The following is a 25,515-nucleotide window of genomic DNA, read 5'->3' as shown; positions in this document are numbered from 1 at the left end:
TAATTTATAAATTATTAAGGGTTCATGAGGGAAGCGGGAGGGGGGAGGGAGGCGGAGGGGGTGGAAAGGGAAATGAGCTAATTCCAGGAACCCAAGAGGAAAGCAAATTTTGAGAATGATGAGGGCAACAAATGTATAAGTGTGCTTTACACAATTGATCTATGTATTGTGATGAATTGTATGAGCCCCAATAAAATGATTAACAAAAAGAAAATACTTAATGATATATGTATTTCTCTATGTATGTATATGTAAGTACAATAAGGAAACAGATGGACTTTGGGCCTCTACTTACATCCTACCTCAGTACAAGAACACTTTGTTATAATGTGGCAACATATGATACTCACCTTCCCTACAGGATCACAGAAGACAAATTGGGTGCATAAGGAAATGTGGTGAAGAAAGCTGATGGTACTCGGCTATTAAATGCTACAGGTTCTGGGGTCTTAAAGGCTTGAAGTTAAACAAGTGGTTATCTAACAGGGAAGCAACAAAGCCCACATAGAAGAAGCACACCATCCTGTGTGATTGTGAGTTCTCTATGGGAATAGGTATCCGAAATTCAAAAACAGCAATCAAATTGAAGTGAAGGAACATAGGCAAAGTGGAGATCCAATGTCCACCTGTAAGATAATTGAGCAGTCCCTCACAGAAGAGCCATACAGAAGGGATGAGACACCCAGGGTGCAGTAGAGCACTAATGAAACACATAACTAACCTCCAGTTCTTTAAAATTCCTCCTCCCACTATTATGGCCTTAGTTTTATCTTAGTAATCTCTCTAGATCTGTGTATGTACATTGGTACAAATAAGGTTTTTGATGCACGAGATCCAAGATGGATAAACCCCTCAGGAACAGTAATGGTAGTAATGATTCCCTGAGGGTACAGGAAGGGGGAGGGGAGAAAGAGGGAACTGATAGCAATGATGACTCTATGCCCCCACTCAAGGGGAACAAATATCAAAATTTTAGGTGAACAGATACATTGGATGGTATGTTATGCCAAAAAACACACCCTGTAACAATAGTATATAACATATTAAGGGTTCAGGGGGGTGGTAGGGTGAGGGAGGGAAGAAAGGAGGGGAGCTGATATCAAGGAGTTCAAGAAGAAAGAAAATGTTTTGAAAGTGATGATAGCAGCAATTATAAAACTATGCTTGATCTAATAGAACTATGGATTTTAATTAAATATGTAAGAGCTCCTAATGAAATGTTAAAAAAAAATGAGAGAGAGGGACAGAGTTCGTGAATTTTTAAAGCCCGAGTGTCACCTAGTTCCAACTTTTGTCATCCTTGGGCCTTTGTTCTGGCAGATCTGCTCAGCACGTCCTTTTGGAATTTACAGGATAATTTTTTTTTTGTAACTAGATTACCTCTGCACAGGCATGGTTGAAAAATTTAGTTACGTGTTGACCAACCTGGAGCTGCATGATTTCTGAGGGGGATGATACTTCTCTGCTCTTTCACAGGATCCAAGTGATTGATGCCTTCAGTCCTAAACTTAGTTTCTCATGGCCATGCCAAGGCGTTCTGATCTCCACTACTTCTGCAAAACAGTGAAGAGACAGATGAAGGTTCTGGAAAAACACTGACCAAGGATTACAGTGAGCATTGGTCACTTCTACTGTTCTAGAAATATGACATAGATATTGAAGAGGAGAGGCCGACTATGAATATAAAATCAGTTGCCATATGTACCCTATTGTTCCCTAATTTTCAATAATCCCCTGGACTTGATTTAGGGGGACTGAGAAGAAATTCTACTCTGCCAATTTTTCAAACAGACCACAGTCCTTTGTCAGTGAAGACCATCCCTGGAGGACACCTGCTTTCTCTCTCCCTCATTTAATAATTTCTTCAACCAATCATCTGGAGCGACAGCTGTATTCTAGGCCTTAACTCCCTTCCTGATGTGAACTTATTTTACTTTTTTGCATTTTTCCTATCCCTCCCCGCCTTCAAGCCTTTGTATTGTTTTATCTAAATGTCATGCCTGGGAAATGGTGAAGGTATTCAGGAAGTTGGAAAGATGTTTGACATAAGGATTTAGATGGGGCTCAGGATTGGCAAGTGTAGAGAATTTATATGTTTTGGGTAGAACTGTTTATATCTATATCATTTAGATTTTTATATTATTGTAAAGGATTTTTCACTAGTTAGAAAGAATACTAAACTTGTGTCAATGGAGAATTCATCCATAGTGACTGACTTCATCCTGCTTGGTATGACAGATAACCCTCACTTTGAGATCCTGCTTTTTGGAGTCTTCCTTATTTTTTACATTGTCATTGTGTTGGGGAATCTAGGTTTGATAGCCTTGATCAGAGTCAGCCCCCACCTCCACACTCCAATGTACTTTTTCCTCTCTAATTTGTCCTTCCTTGATGTTTGTTTCTCTTCTATCACTATCCCAAAGACTTTGGCAAATTTTTTATCAAAATTGAAGGCTGCTTCTTTCTTTGGTTGTATGACTCAAATGAGCTTATTTATAGTCTTTGCCTCTGCTGAATGCAATCTTTTGGCTTCTATGGCCTATGACCGCTACACTGCCATCTGCCAACCACTGCTCTACCATGTTACTATGTCTAGAGTGCGTTGTCTCCTCTTGGTAATGGGATGCTATCTTGGTGGGTTAGTTAACATGGTTGCTGTGACAACGTCTATCACACAACTGTCATTCTGTCAGCCATTTGTTCTTCCCCACTTCTTCTGTGACATACCTCCACTGTTGGCACTGGCCTGCTCAGACCCTTGGGTCACTCAGATCTTGGTTGTTGGCTGCGGAGGATTCACTCTGGTCACCTCCATAGTGGTGATCCTTCTCTCCTATATATCTGTCCTCATGGCTATCCTGGGAATTCCCTCAACTTCTGGCAAACAGAAAGCTTTCTCCACTTGTGCTTCCCACTTGACTGCTGTTGGTCTATACTACGGAACTACTATGTACACTTACTTGCAACCCTCTCGACATGGATTTCAGGCTGGAAATCAGATGGTCTCAGTGTTTTATACAATGATGATTCCCATGTTCAATCCTCTCATCTACAGTTTGAGAAACCAGGAAGTGAAAGTTGCCCTGTGGAAAATATTTAGGCAGAGTCCCTAATCTTTAATTTTTTTGGTCACATAGATGTAAAATATTTTATAAAGACCTTCTTATGGTTCTATTCAGTGTTTTACATGCCCCAAATTAAGTCTTATTAAACACAATTGAATTTCTCTGGATAAGCATTTAAAGTAGTTGTTTAGATAAACAGAAACACACCAGGAGGAAATTATATGGGCAAAATGACCTATAATTTCTTTATGAAACATTTAGTAGGAACCATTTTATATGTGAGTTTGAGAATGTCAGCCTAAACTATAAGTTGGTATGACATTGTCAATCATGAGTTAAAATAATTCCAAAATAAGTCGAACATTAGAAAACAATACTTGCATGTTTTACTTGCATCATGGAAGAGAACTTGGATGGAAACTGGGATGCATGTTCCTCTGTTGTTTCGTGCATGTGGTTGTCTTAGCAGTTTGGAGATCCATAGACTGACTCTGTTGTTGTTAGATGCCATAGAGTTGGCTCTGACCCATAGTGGCCCTATATACCACAGAATGAAACACTGCCTGGTTCTGCCCCATCTTCACAATTGTGCTTACACCTGAGCCCGTTATTGTCAATCCATCTCGGTGAGGGCCTGTCTCTTGTTCACTACCCTCCCACTTTACCAAGCACAATGTCTTTCCTCCAGACACTGGCCGTTCTTGTTGCTAAGGTGTCATCCTTACCTTTAAGGAACACTCTGGCTGTACTTCTTCAAAGACAGATGGGTTTGTGCTTTTAGCATTCCATATTCAATATTCTTTGCCAGCACCATGATTCAAAAGCATCAGTTCTTCTTTGGACTTCCTTATTCAATGGCCAACTTTCACATGCATATGAAGTGATTGAAAATTGCCTGACTATTCTTTGGTACATATAGCTCATAAAAATTGCATTATATGTACTTTGGTACACATGGCTTACACACTCCTACATGTGTGTTTCTAAATACTGTACCACCATTGCTACTGTGAAGTTGGAAAATGTGAGCATATATATGAATTTGCATGTGAAATCATTGACATTTATGGGGTAAATATTAACAGGATTCAATCTCAGCAAAACAAGGGATTGGGGTAATTAATTTTGAGGAGGATTTGAAATAACTTTTCAGAGGACAATAGATCATTGGTTAGTGTGAATTACAGAACTCAATTGTAGCAATGATTTCTTTGTATGCAAATTTTGAGTGGACCTTGGGCAAACACATTGCTGTTCCTGAACATACTTGTAACAAGGAATGCAGGTGTGAGTGCAATCCTAATTAATTCACTCATTGCAGGTCAGTCCTTAAAATTTGAAAACCCAAACCCTTCGCCCTCAAGTGGATTCCCACTCATCGAGATCCTGTAAGACAGGAGAACTGCTCCTTTGGGTTTCCAAGGCTGCACTTCTTTACAGGAGGTGACAGCCTCAGCTTTCTCTCACAGAGCTGCTGCTGGGTCTACCCTGCTAGCCTTGAGGTTAACAGGCCAATGCATAACCCACTGTGACACCAGAACTTACTCAGAATTTGTAAAGATAACATGAAATTCATAGATATTAGTATTTCATCTAAATGTATTGAAAAGGTGTTAGACAGAAAACCATACAATCCTAAATCAGAAGAACATAAAACTTTAATATCTTACTTCAATGGAGGATGAAAGGGAGGTTTTAGAGAAGAAGAAATAACAATTTCCAAAATCAAACAGCTAGTTGACATTATGAGAAATGCCAAAATCCCGGACATGGTATTGGTTCCACTTGGTAACTGGTAGAGCAATATAAACTCCTGATTTTGGCCGTACCCTGATGGGCCTCTCAACATGAGTTTCTCAATGAGCTATGGTGGGATTTTAACCACCAAATGCCCAAGAAATCCAATTTGTACTCACTTTAGAGAGAGAGGCCTTTATGAATTAATTTTGCAAAATCAGGTGCCCAAGAACCAAGCCAAATCAGGCCAAAAATGGGGGACACACCTCACAGCTCCTCTGAAAGCATATTATCCTCTAGTTAGCAAGCGCCTTCCCACGGTTCCTCATTGGCTGAGTATTATGGGGTTAACAATCTTTGTGGAGAGTCACCTAAATGTTTTCCCCATTCCCTGCAACCTCCCACCCCTTCTGCTTTCTTACTGCATCCAGTTCCCACATTCCATACCCCAGGTGCTTGTCCTAGTGGTTATCAACTGGTGCCCTGGTTATTTAGTAACTACCCGACTCTGCTCTCTGTTTGTTGAAGGTGGACCAGCCTGGTGACTTATTTCTCCCAGGGGGAAATTAATCACATTGGCTCTGAGTTGCAAGGAAAAGTAGTGTTTACCTACCGTTAAATATCAAAAAAAAACCCCAGTGTTTATTCTGCCCCCTGCTCATAGGAACTGTGAAGTCTTAGTAGCCATATGCAAAGGACTCTTAAGTCCTACTTGAGAGGGAAGATGGTGTGGTCTACTTAGCAGCCATTGTAAACCAATTCTCTTGGAGCTTCAGACTCTCACTCCAACTAGCAACCAGAACCTCCACTCGGAAGACCCTTAAGCACCCAAAGGTAACATTTCAAAAACGGAATTCATCACCTTCCCTTCTAAACTGACCCTTCCTGGCACCTCATCTCCACATCCAAGCTTTTCTAGTTCTCCCTCCCAAATATCTTTTGAATTTGTTTCTTCTCCATTTCCATTGGCACTACCCTAGTTGATGCCACACTCCTTTATTGCCAAAGTCAAACCCACAGCTATAGAGTTGATTCTAATGCATAGTGACCCTGTGTGCTTTCTGAGACCATAAATCTTTAAGGGAGCAGATAACCTCATTTTTCTCCCAGTCAGTGGCCGGTAGTTTTGAACCTGGACACGAGTGGTCTAATGCTTACACACCAAAGCCACTAGTACTGACTCCCTTTCTTGCTTTCATAAGTAAAATAGTATTTTATCTCTTCTCCCTGAGTCTGCTCTGTATTCTACTCTTATCTAATCTACTGTTTACCTAGCAACATTAATATTGAGAATGTAAATCTCACCACATTAACTTTCTCCTCCCCCTCCACACTGCTGAAAAAAACATGTCCATGTCTCTTTTTACCTGGAAGGTAAATTCCAAGCTCCTCATATGGCAATGTGTTCCCAATGTCTTGTCTGCTAAAGTTCTATTCACCTTTTAAAGTTCAAACTTAAGACCTATCTTCTTTTCCAGGTAGCTTTTCCTGACATTCCAGATAGAAGGGAGTAAACATACCCTGTTTCCAGTTTTCACCTCTATTTTTGCATTATATCACTTAAACTTAAAATAAAATCTGTGTATTTTATTAAGGAGCCCTGGTGGTGTAGTGGATGTATATTGGTCTGCTAACTACAAGGTCGGTAATTGGAACAACCCCCCCACCACCGCAACCACACCTCAGGAGAAAGATGTGGCTCTCTACTCCCATAAAGAGTTACAGTCTCGGAATCTAAAGATGTAGTTCCACTCTGTCTTACAGGATTGCTATTAGTTACCACTGTCGATGACATTAAGGGATTTGTTTTGTTTTAATTTGGGTATGATTGTCTGGTGGCACTATTGGGTAAACTTGGACTGTGAACCAGAATGTCTTTGGTTCAAGGAATAAAGATGTGGCAGTTGGCCCCCATAAAGATTACAGCCTCAGACACCCTATATAGCGTCACTATGAAATAGGCTCCACTGGTTGGCAGCGAGTTTAATTTTGGTTTGAAAATGACTGCAAGTCCCTAAGGGCTGAGCCATTTTTGGTTAATTTCTTTGTCTCTCATCCCATACCGAACCCATTGTCATCATGTTTATTGGACTCATAGAGGCGGTGGCAGCAAATCAATTCATCATAGTTACAGATGAGACTACAGAAGTCGGAAAGATAGTCCTCTAGTAGTATTTCCTGAATGCTCCCCCCCAACCCACTACCATGAACCAGTTCTACCTTACAAATCTGGCTGGCCCAGAGAACACACACTGGTACAGAGAAGAGCTCTGGACAAACGGTATTCAGGACAGATAGAGCCCTCAGGATCAGTAGTGGGAGTAGTGAAATCATGAGGGTAGGGAAGGTGCTCGAGGAGGGGGAAGAGGGAGAAAGGGGAAACCCATTACAAGGTTGGATATATAGCCCCCCGCCCCCATGAAGGGGACAAATAACAGAAATGTGAAGAGAGACAATGGGCAGTGTAAGATACTAAATAATAACAACAATATATAATTGATCAAGGATTCAAGAGGGTGGGAGCGTAGAGGAGGGAGGGGGAAAAAAGAAGAGCTGATACCAAGGGCTCAAGCAGAAAATGTTTGGGAAATGATGATGACAACATATGTACAAATATTTCTGATAGAATTGATGTATGGAATGTTATAAGAGCTGTAAGAGTCCCCAATAAAATGACTTTAAAAAATAGTAAGTTGTGTAAATAATACAAGGGAATAGTGCATGGTTTAACATCAGGAAAGATGTGAGTTGGGGTTGTATCCTTTCACCATATCATTCAATCTGTATGCTGAGCAAATAAACAGGGAAGCTGGATTATATGAAGAAGAATGTGGCATCAGAATTGGAGGAAAGTTTATTAACAATCTGTAATATGCAGACTACATGACCTAGCTTGCTGAAAGTGAGGAGGGATTGACACATTTGCTGAGGAAGATCAAGGATGGCAGCCTTCCGTCTGGAGTACAGCTCAATGTAAAGAAGACCAAAATCCTCACCACTGGACCAATAGGCGACATTATTATAAATGCAGAAAAGATAGATGTATCCTGGATTTCATCTTGCTTGGATATACAATCAATGGTCATGGAAAACAGCAGTCAAGAGATCAAAGGGCACTGTGTTGGGTAAATCTGCTGCACAAGACCTCTTTAACGTGTTGAAAAGCAAGGGGGTTAGTTTGCTGACTAAGGTGCACCTGACTCATGCCATGATATTTTCAGTTGCCTCATACGCATGTCTGAGTTGGGCATTTAATAAGGCGACTGGAGAAGAATGGACACATTTGAATGGTGGCGCTGGTGAAGAATACTGAAAGTACCATGGCTGCCAAAAGAACAAGCACACCTGTCTTGGAAGTACAGCCAGCATGCTCCTTAGAAGCCAAGACAGGAAACTGCATCTCCCCTACTTTGGACGTGTCGCCAAGAGAGATGAGTCCCTGGACTAGGGTCAGGGGAAAGAGGACTGCCCTGACCGCGTGGCTACGACAATGACCTCAAGTAGGGGACATTTGTGAGGATGGTGTGGGAGCGGGCTGTGCTTACTTCTGTTGTTGGAACCGACTCATTGTCACCGGACAACAACAACAAGACAGTTATTCTAACGACCCAGAACTCCCTTGGTTCTTCTGGTCCGACCAAACACTGAAGTTTTTGTTGTTTTCCACTCATACGATCCAAATATCAAAAGTTTATAACAGGAGCTTCATGCCCACTGCTGTCGCTCCTGCTTCTGGCCCACCCCTGTCGCGCCGTTTCCTCACTGACCATGTTTATTAGTGCAATGGGAAGACCTGACATACAATGCTAAGTAAATATGGGAGATTCGCTCTTGAGTACTTTTGAATTTTCTTCACAATATCTCTGGTCTCCTCAAATAAATTGTAAGCATCCTGAAGAGACGTCTGATGTTTCATGTTATTTTCTTGACTAAGTCATGTTTCAAGCTTCCCACGGCTCCTTTATCCGCGTGCTCTTGCTCTGAAAGCGTCTCCTCCACCCTCCACCCTGGTCTCTTTTCTTGGACAACTTCCATCCAACTCCTCAGGTGATGGCTTGACAGCTAAGCCACTCAGACAGGTGTCACCACTGCACTGCAGACTTCCCGTCGCTCGGCACACCAGCCTGATCTGTCACTGCTTGCTGAATCATCCCCCTACCCTAATACAATGCATACCTCATAAAACCAGAGATCCTTTTATCACCAGAATTCGGGGGAGCGGCATAAAGTTGATGCATACCAAATATATCGATGAAACGACGAACACATGGCTGCTAACTCTGCACAAAACTGTTGAAAGGTACACCTCAAAGAAGTGGACTTTCTGGTAGGCAAATTATATACCAAGGTTCTTAATAAATAAAAAATGAGTTAATAATATCATGAAGGACACATAGATGGCATTTGATAATTACATATTCTTTGCCTGGATTTGGGATAGGGGCTATAGAGTACTCTCTTTTAGAATCAGCTCTATGGTTCCCAACTGTCCACAGAAATATTCTCACTGAATGAGATCACAACTAAAAGGTTGATCATGTCCCATAGCATATCCTTCTTTACATGTAGTATAAAATGACAAGGATGGTCGCCTCTGGGGTTAACAGGTTATGCCCATGACCCATAAGGTCTTTGGCTTATCAATGTAACTCTCAGGCTGAAAAGTTTACAGCTAAATAAATGAGAAGATCAAGCCCCTACTGATCCATTCTGTCTCTGGCTTGCTTTGTAACAAGCTGTAATGTGCTGTCATGGGTCACTGGGTCTGAGGTCACTCCCTTTTCTCTCATAAATGAAATCAGCAACTGAACTGGAAGACCCCACGTTGGGCTTGTCTAGTGAACTTGCTGCAGCCTAAGTGTTTAGGGCGCCCAAAGCCATATTCTTGCTTGGCATCTATAAGTGCCCAAGAATCTCTTGATTTCCTCTTCCCACCATGGTGGCCTGATGTAACAGGAGCCTCCACATCCAGAAAGTCAGTTATGGACTCCCACCCTCCCTCCAAGGCCGTGCAAAGCACATTGAGGCGGAAGCATTCCTCTAATATTTCCATGCCATCATTCCCTTTCTGGCCGGGGTAAGATGGACGGGTAGGGTCACCATGGGAATGAACACCCAAGTTTGAGTCAAGAGAATCACCCCCACCCCAAGCTGAAGGCTTTAAACAGAAAGAAAGACTGATTACCCGTAACACAAGCACTCCCATGTGAGCCACTGCCAGGTGGATCTGCAGCCCCTCACCATCACTGGCAGGGTGAGGCCTGATGCCGTACATCTCCAGCTTGCTTGCTATGTCCAACAGAAGAATGTCAGATTCAGCTGGGCTCCGACCACTGCAAGAGGCAAGAACGTATGCGTCGAATGAATGCACCAATCCTACACCTTTAGCCTAGAGCGTCTCAGACAAAAAGGCTTGGTTTGAAGAGCGTGTTCCCTAGCTTTCTTACCTTCCACGAAGGACACTCTGGTTCGGGGCCTGAACAATGAAGCACCTAAGAAGCCAGCGCCCTTCTGTCTGTGGTTGTATGTGGCTGAGATGTTGAATAAAGTTCAGCAGGGCTTCCAGACAAGGGCTGACTACCTGTTAGACAATCAGTCAACGAAAACCCTACGGTTCGATTGCTAACTGACCATGAAGGTGGCGTACGGTCAGGCAGCATTTCATCGTGCATGTGGTCACCAAGAGTCAGGGCTGACATGACATGACACCAGCTAACAACAGCAGCAAAAAGTAGTGGAATCAGGAGCCAATTAAAGTACTCACATGTGATTCTGATGAAAGTGCAGGATCTTGCTCTCTAAACAGTCTTGGTTTGGTAAGTACCGGGTTTGTGCCAGATGTTTCCTATCTGTTTCTTCATGAAAGTTTCCCAGTTCTGCTGCATGACAGAAACATGACATTCTTGACATTACCATTGAGGAGTTAAGCAATGAATCACACAGCAGACCCTCCAACTTCCTCCATATAGCCTCTCCTTTGCAGCCAAGGCAACACTGGGTCTCCCATGCCACGCTGTATGCATGTTTGTGTTCCAATAGAGGAAAAGGAATTTCTTCTTCTTTGGAATCAGAAGCAGTAGGTTGCTATTAAGGGTCAGTCACAGGCACAGTGTAAGCTTCAGGATCACAGCTAAAAAACTTGTGAGGTTTTTCTTCTTCCACATTCTTTTTTTTTTTTTTTTTTTTAAGAGACGGGGTCTCGCTATGTTGCCCAGGCTGGAGTACAGTGACTATTCACAGGCGCGATCCCACTACTGATCAGCACGGGAGTTTTGACCTGCTCCATTTCCGACCTGGGCCGGTTCACCCCTCCTTAGGCAACCTGGTGGCCCCCCGCTCCCGGGAGGTCACCATATTGATGCCGAACTTAGTGCGGACACCCGATCGGCATAGCGCACTGCAGCCCAGAACTCCTGGACTCAAGCGATCCTCCAGCCTCAGCCTCCCGAGTAGCTGGGACTACAGGCGCGCGCCACCACGCCCGGCCCACATTCTTTTTTTAAAAACCATTTTATTAGGGGCTCATACAACTCTTATCACATTCCATACATACATCAATTGTGTAAAGTGCATTTGTACATTCATTGCCCTCATCATTCTCAAAACATTTCTTCTCCACTTAAGCCCCCTGCATTAGGTCCTCATTTTCCCCTCCCTCCCTACTCCCCCCTTCCTCATGAGACCTTGATAATTTATAAATTGTTTTTTTTGACATATCTTGCCCTATCCGATGTCTCCCTTCACCCACTTTTTGGCTGTCCATCCCCCAGGGAGGAGGTCACATATAGTTCCTTGTAATTGGTTCCCTCTTTCCAACCCACTCTCCCTCTACCCTCCCAGTAACACCACTCACACCACTGATCCTGTAGGGATCATCCGCCCTGGATTCCCTGTGTTTCCAGTTCCTATCTGTACCAGTGTACATCCTCTGGTCTAGCCAGACTTGCAAGGTAAATTCGAGTCATGGTAGTGGGAGCGGGGAGGAGACATTTAGGAACTAGAGGAAAGTTGTATTTTTCATCGTTGCTACATTGCCCCCTGACTGGCTCATCTCCTCCCCAGACCCCTCTGCAAGGGGATCTCCAGTGGCCTACTAATGGGCTTTGGGTCTCCACTCCACACTCTCCCCATCATTCATTATGGTAAGATTTTTTGTTCTGATGATGCCTTACACCTGATCCCTTCGACACCTCGTGGTCGCATAGGCTTGTGTGCTTCTTCCATGTGGGCTTTGTTGCTTCTGAGCTTGATGGCCGCTTGATTACCTTCAAGCCTTTAAGACCCCAGGCGCTATACTTTTTGATAGCCGGGCACCATCAGCTTTCTTCGCCACATTTGCTTATGTGCCCATTTGTCTTCAGTGATCCCTTCGACACCTCGTGATCACACAGGCTGATATGTTCTTCCATGTGGGTTTTGTTGCTTCTGAGCTAGATGGCCGCTTTGTTTACCTTCAAGCTTTTAAGACCCAGATGCTATATCTTTTGATAGCCGGTCACCATCAGCTTTCTTCACCACATTTGCTTATTCACCGCTTTGCCTTCAGCCGTTGTGTCCAGAAGGTGAGCATCATAGAATGCCAATTTAATAGAAGAAAGTATTCTTGCATTGAGGGTCTTCTCTCACATTCTGTTTATGATCTTTCGTACTTCCAATCAGCCTACCACCCTCAGTCCATCCTAATCATACATTATTAAGGAAGGAGCAATATATGTGCCGATTACAATGCAAACCACTCACACTCACTCACTGGCTAGCATGGAGTCAATTCTGACTCACATCAACTCTACAGAACAGGGTAGTATTGCCCTTGTGGGCTTCTAAAACTGTGACTCTTTACAGGAGTAGAAAGCCCCATCTTTGGGTGCATAAGCAAATGTGGTGAAGGAGGCTGATGGTGCCTGGATATCAAAAGATATAGCATCTTGGGTCTTAAAGGCTTGAAGATAAAGAAGCAGCCATCTAGCTCAGAAGCAACGAAGCCTACATGGAAGAAGCACAACCAGCCGGTGTGATCATGAGGTGTCGATGGGACCAGGTATCAAGCATGTAAGACCAAGAACAAAATCATACCCAATGTGAATTGGGGGTGGGGGGCATGGAGTGGAGACCCAAAGCCGATCTGTAGATGACAATTGGCCATCCCCTCACAGAAGGACCGGTCACAAGGAAGAGATGACCCAGTCAGGGTGCAGTATAGCACTGAAGAAACACACAACTTTCCTCTAGCTTTTTGGTGCTTCCTTCCACCTGCTATCATGACCTCAATTCTCCCTTACAAATCAGATAGGACCAGAGCATACACACTGCTACATATAAGAGCCAGAAATAATTGAGATAACAGGACGATAAGGGGAAGGTGGGGGGAGGGGATAAAGGGGGAATCAATCACAAGGATCAATATGTAACCCCCTTCCAGGGGGGCGAACAACAGAAAAGTGGATGAAGGGCAACAGAGGATGATGTAAGAAATGAAAATAATAATCTATAACTTATCAAGGGTTTATGAGGGAGGGTGGGCGGAGGAGGGAGGGAGAGGAATGAGGAGCTGATATCAAGGGCTCAAGTAGAAAGAAGATGCTTTGAAAATGATTATGGCAGCATGTGTACAAATATGCTTCACACAACAGATGATAGTGTGGATTGTGATAAGAGATGTAAAAGCCCCCAATAAAAGTATTTTGAACCATTGCTACAGCCCCTTTTTGACTCATCTTGTCGAAGGTCTTTCTCTCTGTCGCTGCCCCTCTAGTTTACCAACCATGAAGTTATTTTCATGGACTGGCTTCCCCTGATAACATGTCGAAAGTATGTGAGACAAAGTCTCCCTGTCCTGGCTTCCAAAGGCATTCCGGCTGTACTTCTTGGCAAACCTATCTGTTGGTTCCTTTGGCAGTCCACAGAGCAGAGGCATCCCAGCCTGTTAGGGCTGTTTAAATAGACACACCGTGGACCCCAGGTTGAGTGCTGGCAGCCTTTTTCATTTTAGTTTTCCATTATGCTGTAGACAGGTGACACTCATTTGCAGACAAAATAGGTCACAGTTACCAGGAGTGAGTGGGAACGGGCAGGGGGAGTTAATGCTTAAGGTGATGGAAAACTTGGAAATGCAGAGTGGTGAATGTGATCAATTTCATTGACCTGTAACTATAAACATGGTTTAACTAGCAAATGTTTTGTTACAGATAACCACACAAAAGCTAAAACCACTGAAAAAGCTGGGGGGGAGTGGAGGTAGCTAAGTGTAGACACAGCGGAGGGTGCTTCCGAGCAGACAGTAGGAAGTGAGGCTGGAGAAACAGGTTGGGGTCAGATGAACCGCAGCAGGCATGCTTAGGAGATTGTCTTTGAGTCAGTAGGCAAAACCAAGCCATCTTTCAACCATTTGAAAACAGAGGAAGTACTTAGGAGGTGGGTTTGGGAAATACCCCTCAAGGGACAATATGAAAGGATAATCCATTCATTGAACAGAGAGTTCTTGAGCTTCTACGATGTACCAGGCAAAGTTTCAAGCTTTAGAGATGCTGCAGGGAAAATAAGCAACCACCCTTAACATAGAGCTAAGATGCAATAGAGGAAAGACAAGTACTAAGCAAATAAATGAGTAAAGCCTATGCTGGCAAAGGTAAGAACTGGGGGAAGAACGTTACAGTGGAAATCCAGGTAAGAACCAAATGGGGAGGAAATATGTTTCTAAAAAGAGAATCAGGAATTCCTCACTTAAAAGGTCACATCTACACTCTAGCAAATCATCGGAGAAGCTGGGCTATCTGAAAAAGAGAACAGCACCAGGATGGGAGAAGGGCTCATTAACAACCCGGGAGACGGCGAAGAAACAGCCTTGCTTACTGAAAGCAAAGGTGCCAGCAAGGTGCCTGGCAAAAACCAAACACGGCAGCCTCCAGTGTGGATCCCAACTAAAATGAAGGGGCACAAATCAGATTAAACAACTGGTTCGCAGTCTTCCTGATGCTGCGACTCTTTCATACAGTTCCTCTTGTGGTGGTGACCCCCCAACCATAACGTTATTTACGTTGCTACTTCATCACTGTCACAGGCGGTCACGACCCACAGGTTGAGAACCGCTGGAGAAGATTGACAGAGAATGACCTAGGAGAAGGGAAGGATAAAAAACCGTAAGAGGGAGAAGAGATACCAGTGTGGGAGTGGGGGAGAGAAGCGGTTTGAACTGATGAATGCAGTTGATGGTCTGGAATGTAACCTTCCCCTACGTAAGTCACAATACAAATTTCATTTTAAAAAAGGAAAAAAAAATCTCACAACTGGACTGATAAGCAATGATGAGTGGAGAAAAGAGGGACATTGTCAAGGATTTCAATGTCATTGGATCTACAATGAGTGCTTATGGAGGCAATCATTACGGCATGCTGCAGTGGGCAAATCTGAGGCTAAAATGTTAAAAAATCAAAGTGTCATTTTGTGCATTAAAGTGCTTCTGACCTTTATTGAAACCACATCATGTATGTATTTGCTCAGCATCGAAGAAAAGCATTTTAGCTTAGGTATAATCATAAAGACATGTTAATTTATAAAATCAATTCTTCAAAATCTTTTCAGTATGTACTCTAAAGAAATTGGTGATTTAAAAAAACATAAAAATGGGAAAAGGCTCAAGACAAGTGATACAAATAAATAAACAAATAAATAAATATTTCGTTACCATTTGAAACAAAGAGTCTGAAAGAGAAAAATTAAGTGCTTCTGATCCAAGCTACGGTATTTTCAATTGTCTCATATGCATGCAAAAGCTGGGCAATGAATATGGACGACCAGAGGACCGAGGCCTCTGATGTTTGGCCTTGGCAAAGAGCGAACCGCTAGAAGAAGGAACACGGCTGTCTTGGAAGAAGTACAAAATGCTCCTTAGAAGTGAAGATGGTAAGAGATTGTCTCACCTACTTTGGACGTGTTATCAGAAAAGGCCAGTCACTCACTGGCGATAGATGGCATGCTTGCTAAAGTCGAGGGTCATGAAAAAAGAGAGCTGGATACAGTGGTTGCAACAATGGGCATATTCAGAGTGCCAGCTGTGAGGATCACGTCAGACAAGGCAGCGTGTTGTGCTGTTTTATGTAGGATTGCTAGGAACAAGAATCACCTCTGAGTTCAAACGATAGTGTCTGGAGTCTGAAACATTTACAAGAGGCATCCAAACCACTGCAGTTCACAATTTTCTGGGGCATGAGAAAAAGGAGAGTCAGGAAGAGGAAGTGGAATATGAGGCCAGTCGCTTCTGTGAACAACGGCCTCTTTTTTCCAGGAGACCAGGAGAACTGGATGGTGCCCGGCTACCATCACTGAACATTTTTATCAAAAAGTTTATAGTAGGATCTTTATCAAGAGGACAAAAATACCTTTCACTGTTTGCAGATGATATTTTATTGATTGAGATTCCTAAGGCATCCACAAAAGGATTACTGGAAACAATAGAGGAGTTTGGTAGTGTAGCAGGATACAAGATGCAGGGGTGGAACTATAGAGGAAGTACATAAGTCTCCAGTGAACTCCCACGATCCACAGTTGAGGGATAGGAGGAGAGCGGCCACTAAACGGAGTGCATTGGTGAGTTGAGTAGACGGTCAAAGGCAGAAGCCTGACTTGTACAGTTACAACTAGTCAGCAGATGGTCCCAAGGACGCATGCTGGACCTGATCTGGTTTCCAAAACTCTATGTATTTGGGGGTTGTGTTGTTTTGCTTGGTATTGTGGATTGTGCACATCAGGGGGTAGTTCAGAAGGGTCATGTCATTGAAGTTGTGTTATATGGAGGTTTTTTCCTTTCATTTTTTGGTATATGAAAACCAGGATGGATTGACCTATAGAGTCAGCAAGTGGAATAAGGGTTTTGGCAAGAAAGGGGCACAGAGGTGGGGGAGGGATGAAGGACTGACAATGGTGAGGCATCCATATAGAAAAAGAATGTTTGGAAACTGATTGTGGTAACAAATGTACAATTCTACTGGACGTGATTATGGAATGATTTCATGTATTTATTGATCCCAATCAATAAAAAGATGAGGACATGATTTCAAATTCTCATATATTTGATACTTCCTGGAGCCATCAAAGCTGGATGGACCTCTGAAACTATTGCCCTGAGAACACCTCTAAACTTTAAACCAAACTATTCCCTTGTCTTTTTAAACTAACCAAACCTGTTTCTCTTAACTCATCAAGAAAGGTGCCTTCTTCAGAATTTTGTTTTGGTTTGTTTTGAAATGAGCTGTGTGTCACCCAAGAATCACAGTCCATTTCCATGTTCCTTCCCCCTCTCCTCTGACCACTCAGACCAGAGCGAAGACACCAGAAAACTTTAAAAGCTGTTACCTTTGGTGGTATCTCTATTTTTAATATTTAAATTGATTTTTTATTCCCCTTTTATTTTGGGATTGGAAATGAACTCTCAGAAATCATGACAAGGTGGTGGGCGACAGTTGAGAAAGCCCACCCCCTCTCCATCCCAGATGTCCATGTTCTAACTCCTGGAACCTAGGATGGTCATCTCTTACGGAAAAATTGACTTAGCAGAAAGCAGTACATCTAGAATATTCAGATGAAGGTATTATCCTCTTTTATCTGGATGGCTCTTAAGAGCAATCTTATGCTAAAAGGTGGACAGGTGTTCATTGGAGTGACTGGGGATGATAATATTCTACAAGATGGAGAAGAGAAAAAAATGGGGGGAGGATACATAGGTTAAACTATTGGGAGACTTCTTAAGTTGTTGAAATTACTGAATAAAAATTGATGATGTGAAATATATGCCCCCACCTAATTCACTTAAAATTTAAAAGCTTTAAAAAATAAGATAAACAGTACAGAAAAAGGCATTCATGTGCATCCTCGTTAGGACAAGATAGAAGGAGATTCGCCACAGAGACATGGAGGAGAAGGTGATATCAAGAGGTGCGCAGACATTAGAGAGACGAAGGCATAAGCCACGGAACGCCAGCAGCCACCAGAAACTGGAAAAGACAAAGACTCAATCAATCCCCCCCTGGAACCTCAAGCATTAATTTTAGACTTTTGTTTTCCAGAATTGTGAGAGAACTCTCTTTTAATTTTTTTCATGGTATAATAAAAGTCTTCATATAATAAACACCTTTAGAGATAAATGTAAAAAATCTGGTTACTTTATCATTTCTAATAAACGTGCACAAATCTTATTAAAATGCAATCAAACCTGGGTGGTCTCACCAGTGAATTATAGCAAATGTCCAGCTATTCACAAACTCTTTCAGGAACTAGAAGGGAAGGACACACTTCCCAACTCCTCCTTGACGGCCAGTGTCATAGAAATACATCACAAGAAAAGTTCTGATCAATATTCCTCGTGACTATAAAGATAAAAATATCAGCACAAAATGCTAGGAAACAAATCCAGCACTGTATTAAAAAGACTATATACCACAGCCAAGTGAGATGTATCAAAGGAAAGCAAGGAAAGTTCAACTGCAACGCACTATTGCATGGCTCAGAAATATACACGCACATGCACTCACACACAAGCATCTCAATAGATGCAGAAGAGGCCTTGAGACAAAATCCCATACCCATGAATGTTAACAACTGTCAACAAACTAGGAACAGAAGGGAAGTTCCAAAAGGAATTGATAGTGAGAAGGAAGAAATAAAACTGTTTAGTTGTAATCCACATGATCCTGTACGTAGAAAACCTTAAAGAGCCAAACACAAAAATCCTAAAACTACCTTGAAATTGCCAACCTTGCTCCAGTGGCTCAATTTGCTGCCAAACAATGGATGATTGTATGAAGGAAATAATAACACTCCTCAGAATCACCATCATTTTAGATCAAAAGAACAGTGTGTCCTCAAGGGCAAAGGCCAGAAAGGTTAGGAACTAAGGAAAGATGAAAACAAAAAACAGAGGGTGTAATGAACATACATTATGTTACATTGTGGGGGTTCCAATCAATGGCATGATCTATAAATATGTATATGCATATATGTGTAGGTAGATGTCTGGATGGAAAATTGACTTGCTCTGTAAACTATCGCCCAGTTCAAATAAGGTTTTGGTTTTTTTTAATACTAAAACTAGTAAGTACGGGCAACAATAGGACAAGGTATATATTGTTGTGTTCCGTCCAGTTGAGTCCTAGTCATAGTACCTATTAGAGATTGAATGATGTCCCCTCCAAAGTACGTGTTAAGTTGGCTGGGTCATGGTTCTCGGTGTTAGGCAAACTGTGTCCTTTTTGTGATCTGCTCTAATTATCCTATGCGCTATACCTCCTAACTGCTAGGTTGGTGATGAGGCAGGATTAGAGGCATTTTATGTTAAGAAGGAGGACACACATTAACATGAGCTGTATTTTAAATCAATCTTCTTTGAGCTACTACAGAGGGTAAACAAGTGAGCAGAGATGAAACAGACCTACTACCACCAAGGGAGAGGAGGTAGGAGAGGAGTACATCCTTGGGATTCAGGGTGCCTGCGCTCTTAGATCCAGCGGAATATTGATGACAAGGACCTCCCCCGGGCATAGACAGCGAATTAAATTTCTGTTTGCTAAAGTCATCCAGTTGTGGTGTTTCTGTGACAGCAGCATAAAATAACTAAGGTAGTGACCCATGGGACACAGCAGAACTGGACCAAGGGGTGGCCAAGGCGTTACTCTTCATGGGAACATGTCTTTACACCAGCAGAGCCAATGGTGTGTTGGGATCACCAACCCTTTGGCTAGCAGTAGAGTGCTTAACCATTTTGCTATCGGGGCTCCTTTAAAGATGAATATATGACCAGTAGTTGCATTTGCATAGGAATTAACTATCCAAGAATGAAATTAAGATGCAGTTCTATTTACATGAGCATAAAAAATAATAGAATACTTAGGAATAAAACAGACCATTGCTGAGAGAAAACATTTTATATTAAAATAAATGGAAGATCATTTCATGTTATTAGAAGACAAATTTATAGTAATCAGGACCATGTTCTAATGTTATAAAGATCAGACAAATAGATCACTGAAGCATAATTGAGAGTTAAAAATAAATTCTTTCATTTATGGTCAACATGACACAAACGTACCAAGACAATCCAATAGGGAAAGAATACTTTTGAAAATGGTGTGGGGATAGTTGAATATCCATTGGCAAAAGCACAAAGGTGGACTCTTATCTCATACCACCCACCATACAAAGAAATATCTTAAACTGGATCTTAAACTTAATGTAAGAGGTGAACTTATAAAACTTCTAGAACAAAACTTAGAAGAAAATCTTTGTGATCCTGAGTTAAGCAGAGCTCATAGATACAACACTGAAAATATGATCTATTAAATTTGATTTTGAGAAATGGAACCCAAGCAAAATTTAAAACTCCAAGAGATACCACTAAGCAAATGGAAAGACAATCCTTAGATTGGGGGAAAACATCTACAAATATATCTGATAAAGAAATTGTAACCAGAATATACAAAAATGTCTTAAAATACAATAAGAAGCAAGCCCATTTGAAACTCAGATATTTGAATAAATAAAACAGAGGCATGATTAATGAATACATGATAAGGTATTCAACATCATTGTTCATTAGAAACATATTAACAATAATCACAATGAAATATTTCTTCAAACCGCCTAGAATGGCCACAATAACAACAACAACAAATGGATAATACTAAATTGGTGGAGGTCGGTCAACAGAAAAGTGAGTGAAGGGAGACGCTGGACAGTGTAAGATATGACAAAATAACAATGACTTGTAAATTATCAAGGGTTCATGAGGGAGTGGGGAGCGGGGAAGGAGGGGGTGAAATGAGGAGCTGATGCCAGGGGCTCAAGTGGAAAGCAGATGTTTGGAGAATGATGATGCCAACAAATGTGCAAAAGTACTTGACACAATGGATGGATTGTGATAAGCGTTGTACAAGGCCCCAATAAAATGATTTTAAAAATACTAAATTGGTGAACATGTGGGAAGAATGGAATGCTCATTCGTTTCTGTTGGGGTTGTAATAGGATACAATCAATTTTGAAAATAATTTGGTAGTTCCTTAAAAAGTTAAAATAAATTTACAAGGTGATCTAGCAATTATACTTCCTGGAAACAACTCAAGAGAAATAAAAACATGTAAACACAAAAAGACTTGTATCCCAACATTCATAGCCGCATTATTCATAATAGTTCAAACTGGAAATGATTCAAATTCTGTTACCAGGTGAGTGGATAAGGAATATGTGGTAGGTAGAGTGAAAACCCGGACTTGGTAGGACTGTCTTGTTTTTCGTGGTCTCACGGGGTTTCCACCTTCGACAGGGCGGGGTCTTACTACTTTTCTATCACTTGTTTTAGTAGAAACTATTTTGGTTTCCACCGGTGGCAGTAAGATTTCATGTCCACTTGCACTTGTAGAGAGGGGGATCCAAACTGCCAATCAGGCCACAGCCTGAAGATGCCTCCTGGGAGTTGTGACCTGTATGATAAAGGTCTTTATTATAAAGAACTTGGACCTTCTCTCTCTCTGCCTTTTGCCTTCCCACTTGCTAGGACTCTGACCTTGAGAGCTATTGATACCATGTCATGCTTCCATTGACCTTGGATCCACATGACTTTGCCCCCATCGACTGGTGATCTTCCTTCATCCTACTTCACCTTTCGTTGTCATCAGTCTGCAGCTACGGGAGTCAGCAGAGGACTCCGATTAGCATGGACTTCATTTGGACTGGGCTGGGATGCCTTCTTAATATAAGATTACTTCTTGATATAGAGCTCTTTCATATACAGTATAGAGAGACAGACATATATGGCTGTGTGTGTGTCACTGATTTTGTTTCTCTAGACAACCCAGTCTAACACACCACTTTACATTGGTTCTCACTTCCCCAAGTTTTACAGTATATCCATATGATAGAATTACTGCTCAGCCATAGAAAGGAATAAATTACTGTGATTCTGCTAGAAGATATGTGAATTTAATTTTTCCCTCCATTTACATAAGAATTGAGGTGCGAACACTATTTTATTATCTCATTGATATGCTACGTCGAGAATAGACAAATCTATACAAACAGACTGTAAATGAGTGGTTGTTTGAGACTGCGTGTGAGAACAAGACGTGAGTACCATGTGGGCATCACAGATTTCCTTTGTCATGATGAAGTGATTCCAAAACTGGATTGTGGCAATGGCTGCGTAACTATAAATGAGCTAAAAAATAATTGTTCTCTATGCTTGAAATGGGGGGATTGCATGGCATGTAAATGATAGCTCAATAAATCTTTTTTCTTTTTCCTTTTTAATCATACACACCACTCACGATTCCTATTTATTAAGCACAATGACCCCATATTGACCTCAGGGGAAGCATAAGAACACCTAAGGTTTGTTTTCCTCTCTATGCAAATGATAACCATGGCATACACACGGGTAAATATTACCATTCGGGGAAGGCAACAAATGTCACAACTATCCATCAACAAACAAACTCATTGCCCCTGAGTCGATTCTGATTCCTAGCAGCCCCATAGGACAGGGTAGAATTGCTCCCGGGGGGTTCTGCGACTGTCACTCTTTAGGGGAGTAAAAAGCCTCATCTTCCTCCCACAGAGCAGCTGGTGGCTTTGAATTGCTGACCTGGGGGGTTAGCAGGCCAACCCATAAGCACTATGCCACCTGGTCCAAATACCCGCATTCTCTCCTGCTACACTCTCTTATCTGGTCTCCTCACTTCCTCTATTCCCTCTTAATCTCACCACAGCAGCCAACGTGATCCTGTGAAAACATGATTCAGATCCTTTCAACGATCTCCTTCAAATGCTCCGAGGACTTCCTATCTCATTTACAGTAAGGTTCCAGGTCTTTAGTATGGTTTTGAAGGCCCTCCACAAGTGCTCTGTCCCAGTCCCACTCAGCCCCCGCCAGACACAAAAGCCTTCTAGATGTTTCTCAAGCAGCCCTGGCATGCTCCCATCCCAGGGCTGTGCACTGGATGGTCTCTCTGCTTGAAGAGCATTCTTCTCTGCGCCACTGGCCTAGTACTTCATTCACAGCAAGACCTCCCTGGAAAACCTTAGTTAGAAATTCAGCTCTCATCCCCAGGGTTCCCCATCTTCTTTCCGTGCTCTATTTTTTGCCATAGCAGTTATCACGTTCTACCATACAATATGATTTATTTACTTTGGTTATTGCCTGACTGTGATCTGCTTCCAAACTCTGAGCTCCATGAGGTCAAGGACTTTTCTCTGTTTGGTTCCTTGTTTTACCACCAGGGCCTAGAATAGTATTTGGTCCATGGTGGGTACTCAATATATTTTGTTGAATCAGTAACAGATTACAAAGGTCATAGACGAAGACGTTGCTTGTGCTGTGGAAATTCTGTTTGTAATGGAGTATTTGGCTAGAAAGGAACTCTGGTGGCCCAGTGGTTAAGCATTTGGTTTGCCGGCTGAAATGTTAGTGGTTCAAATCCACTAATGGAAGAAAGATGCGGCAGTCTACTTCCATAAAGTTTACAGTCCGAGACACTCGTAGGTTAAACCTTAACACCTTATCATTTGATCTTCCTTGTGATACATTTAAAATTGGTTCTAGTTTTGAATATATCCTGCTTTCTTTTTTGATTGAGGATTTTTAACTGTGTTACTTTGTGATTATTGTTAGATTAAAGATATCTTTTTTTCTGTATATGAAATCAAGGAGCGGTAAATCGATAGAGACCGGAACTGGAGGGGCAAAGCAGGAGAAGTTGCAGGGAAATGGGGAACTAATAATGATGAGCACAAGAACAAAGAAAAGGTTCTAAAACGGGTGAAAATTGTACAACTCTTTTTGGTGTGACAGAACTGTTGAATTGTAGATAGATGAATTATATGCCAATAGAACTGTTAGAAGAAGAAGAAGAAGAAGAAGAAGAAGAAGAAGAAGAAGAAGAAGAAGAAGAAGCAGCAGCAGCAGCAGCGTTACAGCCTGGGAAACCGTATGAGGCAACCCTACTTTGTCCTATAGGTGGCTATGAGTCAGAACAGGCTTGATGGCTATAGGTTTCATGTAGCTGAGACAAGCACGATGAGTGTTTTTATCTTTCTCTTCAAAGGAGACCTGGTTCTGTAATGGTTAGGCACTCGGCTGCTAAGTTTAAGAAGGTCCGAGGTTTGAAAACATCAGCTACTCCGTGGGAGAAACAGATGGCAGTCCATTGCTGAAAAGATTCTAGCTTTGGAAACAGTGTGGGGGCAGTTCTGGTCCATCCTGCAGGGTCACCATAGACCCCAGAGCAACGGGGAATAGAATCCGGCTAGAGCAGACTCACGAAGATGAGAATGTCCGAAGATGGGGGTCCTTGCCTGCCTGGGCCATCGTGGAAGCCCACCAATATGACTGGATGAATGGATAAGTGAAGACATGACTGGGGAATCTGGCTGCATTCTGCTTGCAATCCAGTTCAACAGAGACACTTATCTGAGTCACCTGTGAAGAACGAACTCCTTGAAACATTGCGTTCTTGTGCTCGCTTTGTTCGGCAGCACATATACGAAGATGGAATCATTGCGTTCTTATCCTGACCCACCATCAAAACCACATGATTTACACAGCACCACCCTCATTCTCTACCTCTAAAAGGTAAGGTATTGAATTTCCGTGGCAAAATCTGTTGACAAAGCAAATATCTTCTGGAAAAGTTGACATGCTTTGTGTTACGCCTGAAATAGTCACTACAGACTTCCCAAATCGAGAATGTTTGAAGGGTTCAGAATGACATTGGGCTCCTCCCTCAGAGACCAGGGGTGAGTGGAGTGGGGAGATCCAGGTTCCTGACTGCAATCAGGCTGTTAGCAGCTCAAGGACAGGGTCAACTCTTCCAGCGCTGTTACCTCTACCTGCCGTGTCCTCTGTTCCTTCCTTCCAGTACCAAGTCCAATACATGAAATATGACTAATGTCCTTAGCATTCAAGGGTCTTCAAAATGATACTCCAGTTTCACCATCTCCCCAAAACAGACCTTATCTGTGAACTATACTGCATGTTTTCCCACCACACCATCGTCTTCATGCTGTTTCCCACCAATCACTAACTGTCCAATACTTCTGTGACCTGGGCCCAGCACAGAAGTCACCGCCTCCGTAAGTCATCTCTGATGACGGGTGCTTTCAGGCTTGTGTGCTGAGCTTGTGTGCTGCTCGGCCTGCCCAGCGTCACCTCCTTCCGAGTGGGGCCCGCACTCTTCCGCAGGTCTCTTACAACTACTTGGCTGCTAGGGCCTGGGGAAACCTAATAGATGCCTGGGGCCGTTTTCCGTTTTAGCCTCTCGCCACCTGCTGTACACTGTGCTTTGTTCTCTGGAACCACGATAAAGAGCCACACAGAGATTGCATCCAACGTGACAGTGTGCGGCAGAGGACACTCATCAGAGATGTATCCTCAGGCTAGCAGAGGGTGTGGGGGCCTGCCTGGAAAAGTCCGTGTCTGGATTCACCCAAACCAGTTCCCGGTGAGCAAAGCCCGGAGCAGTGGGAGGGGGAGCTGGCAAGCCCAGGAGCACTGACGTTTCTGAAACAGACACGTTGTACTGGGAGTTTAGTGGGGGTTTTATGTCAGATCATCGATGTTATATTCCACAAGGTAAGCTACTGCACAACCCACCTTCGCTTTCCCTTCTCCTTCATCGGCCTGTCCTCTGTTAGAACATTGTCTTCAGTCCCAGGCCCGTTCTTAGTCGCTCGCCGC

At 42.6% G+C, this 25,515-nt stretch overlaps 1 protein-coding gene across 1 annotated transcript in view; it reads right to left on the bottom strand.

The window, feature by feature from the left end:
- The window catches only part of FRMD7 (FERM domain containing 7), a 44,719-nt gene that overhangs the window by 11,037 nt on the left and 8,167 nt on the right, over nt 1–25,515 (bottom strand). The window contains exons 6-7 of the mRNA XM_045288352.1: nt 10,567–10,681; nt 9,988–10,135 (exon numbers count right to left, since the gene is read on the bottom strand). Coding sequence (XP_045144287.1) covers nt 9,988–10,135; nt 10,567–10,681 — 263 coding nt within the window. The remainder of the gene's footprint in view (nt 1–9,987; nt 10,136–10,566; nt 10,682–25,515) is intronic.

The sequence above is a fragment of the Echinops telfairi genome, unplaced genomic scaffold, assembly GCF_000313985.2.
Source record: "Echinops telfairi isolate 266 unplaced genomic scaffold, ASM31398v2 ScPeMD7_20;HRSCAF=75, whole genome shotgun sequence".
NCBI classification, from domain to species: domain Eukaryota; kingdom Metazoa; phylum Chordata; class Mammalia; order Afrosoricida; family Tenrecidae; genus Echinops; species Echinops telfairi.
The sequence above is the reverse complement of the archived record's forward strand: the minus strand, read 5'-3'. Positions and strand labels throughout refer to the sequence as shown.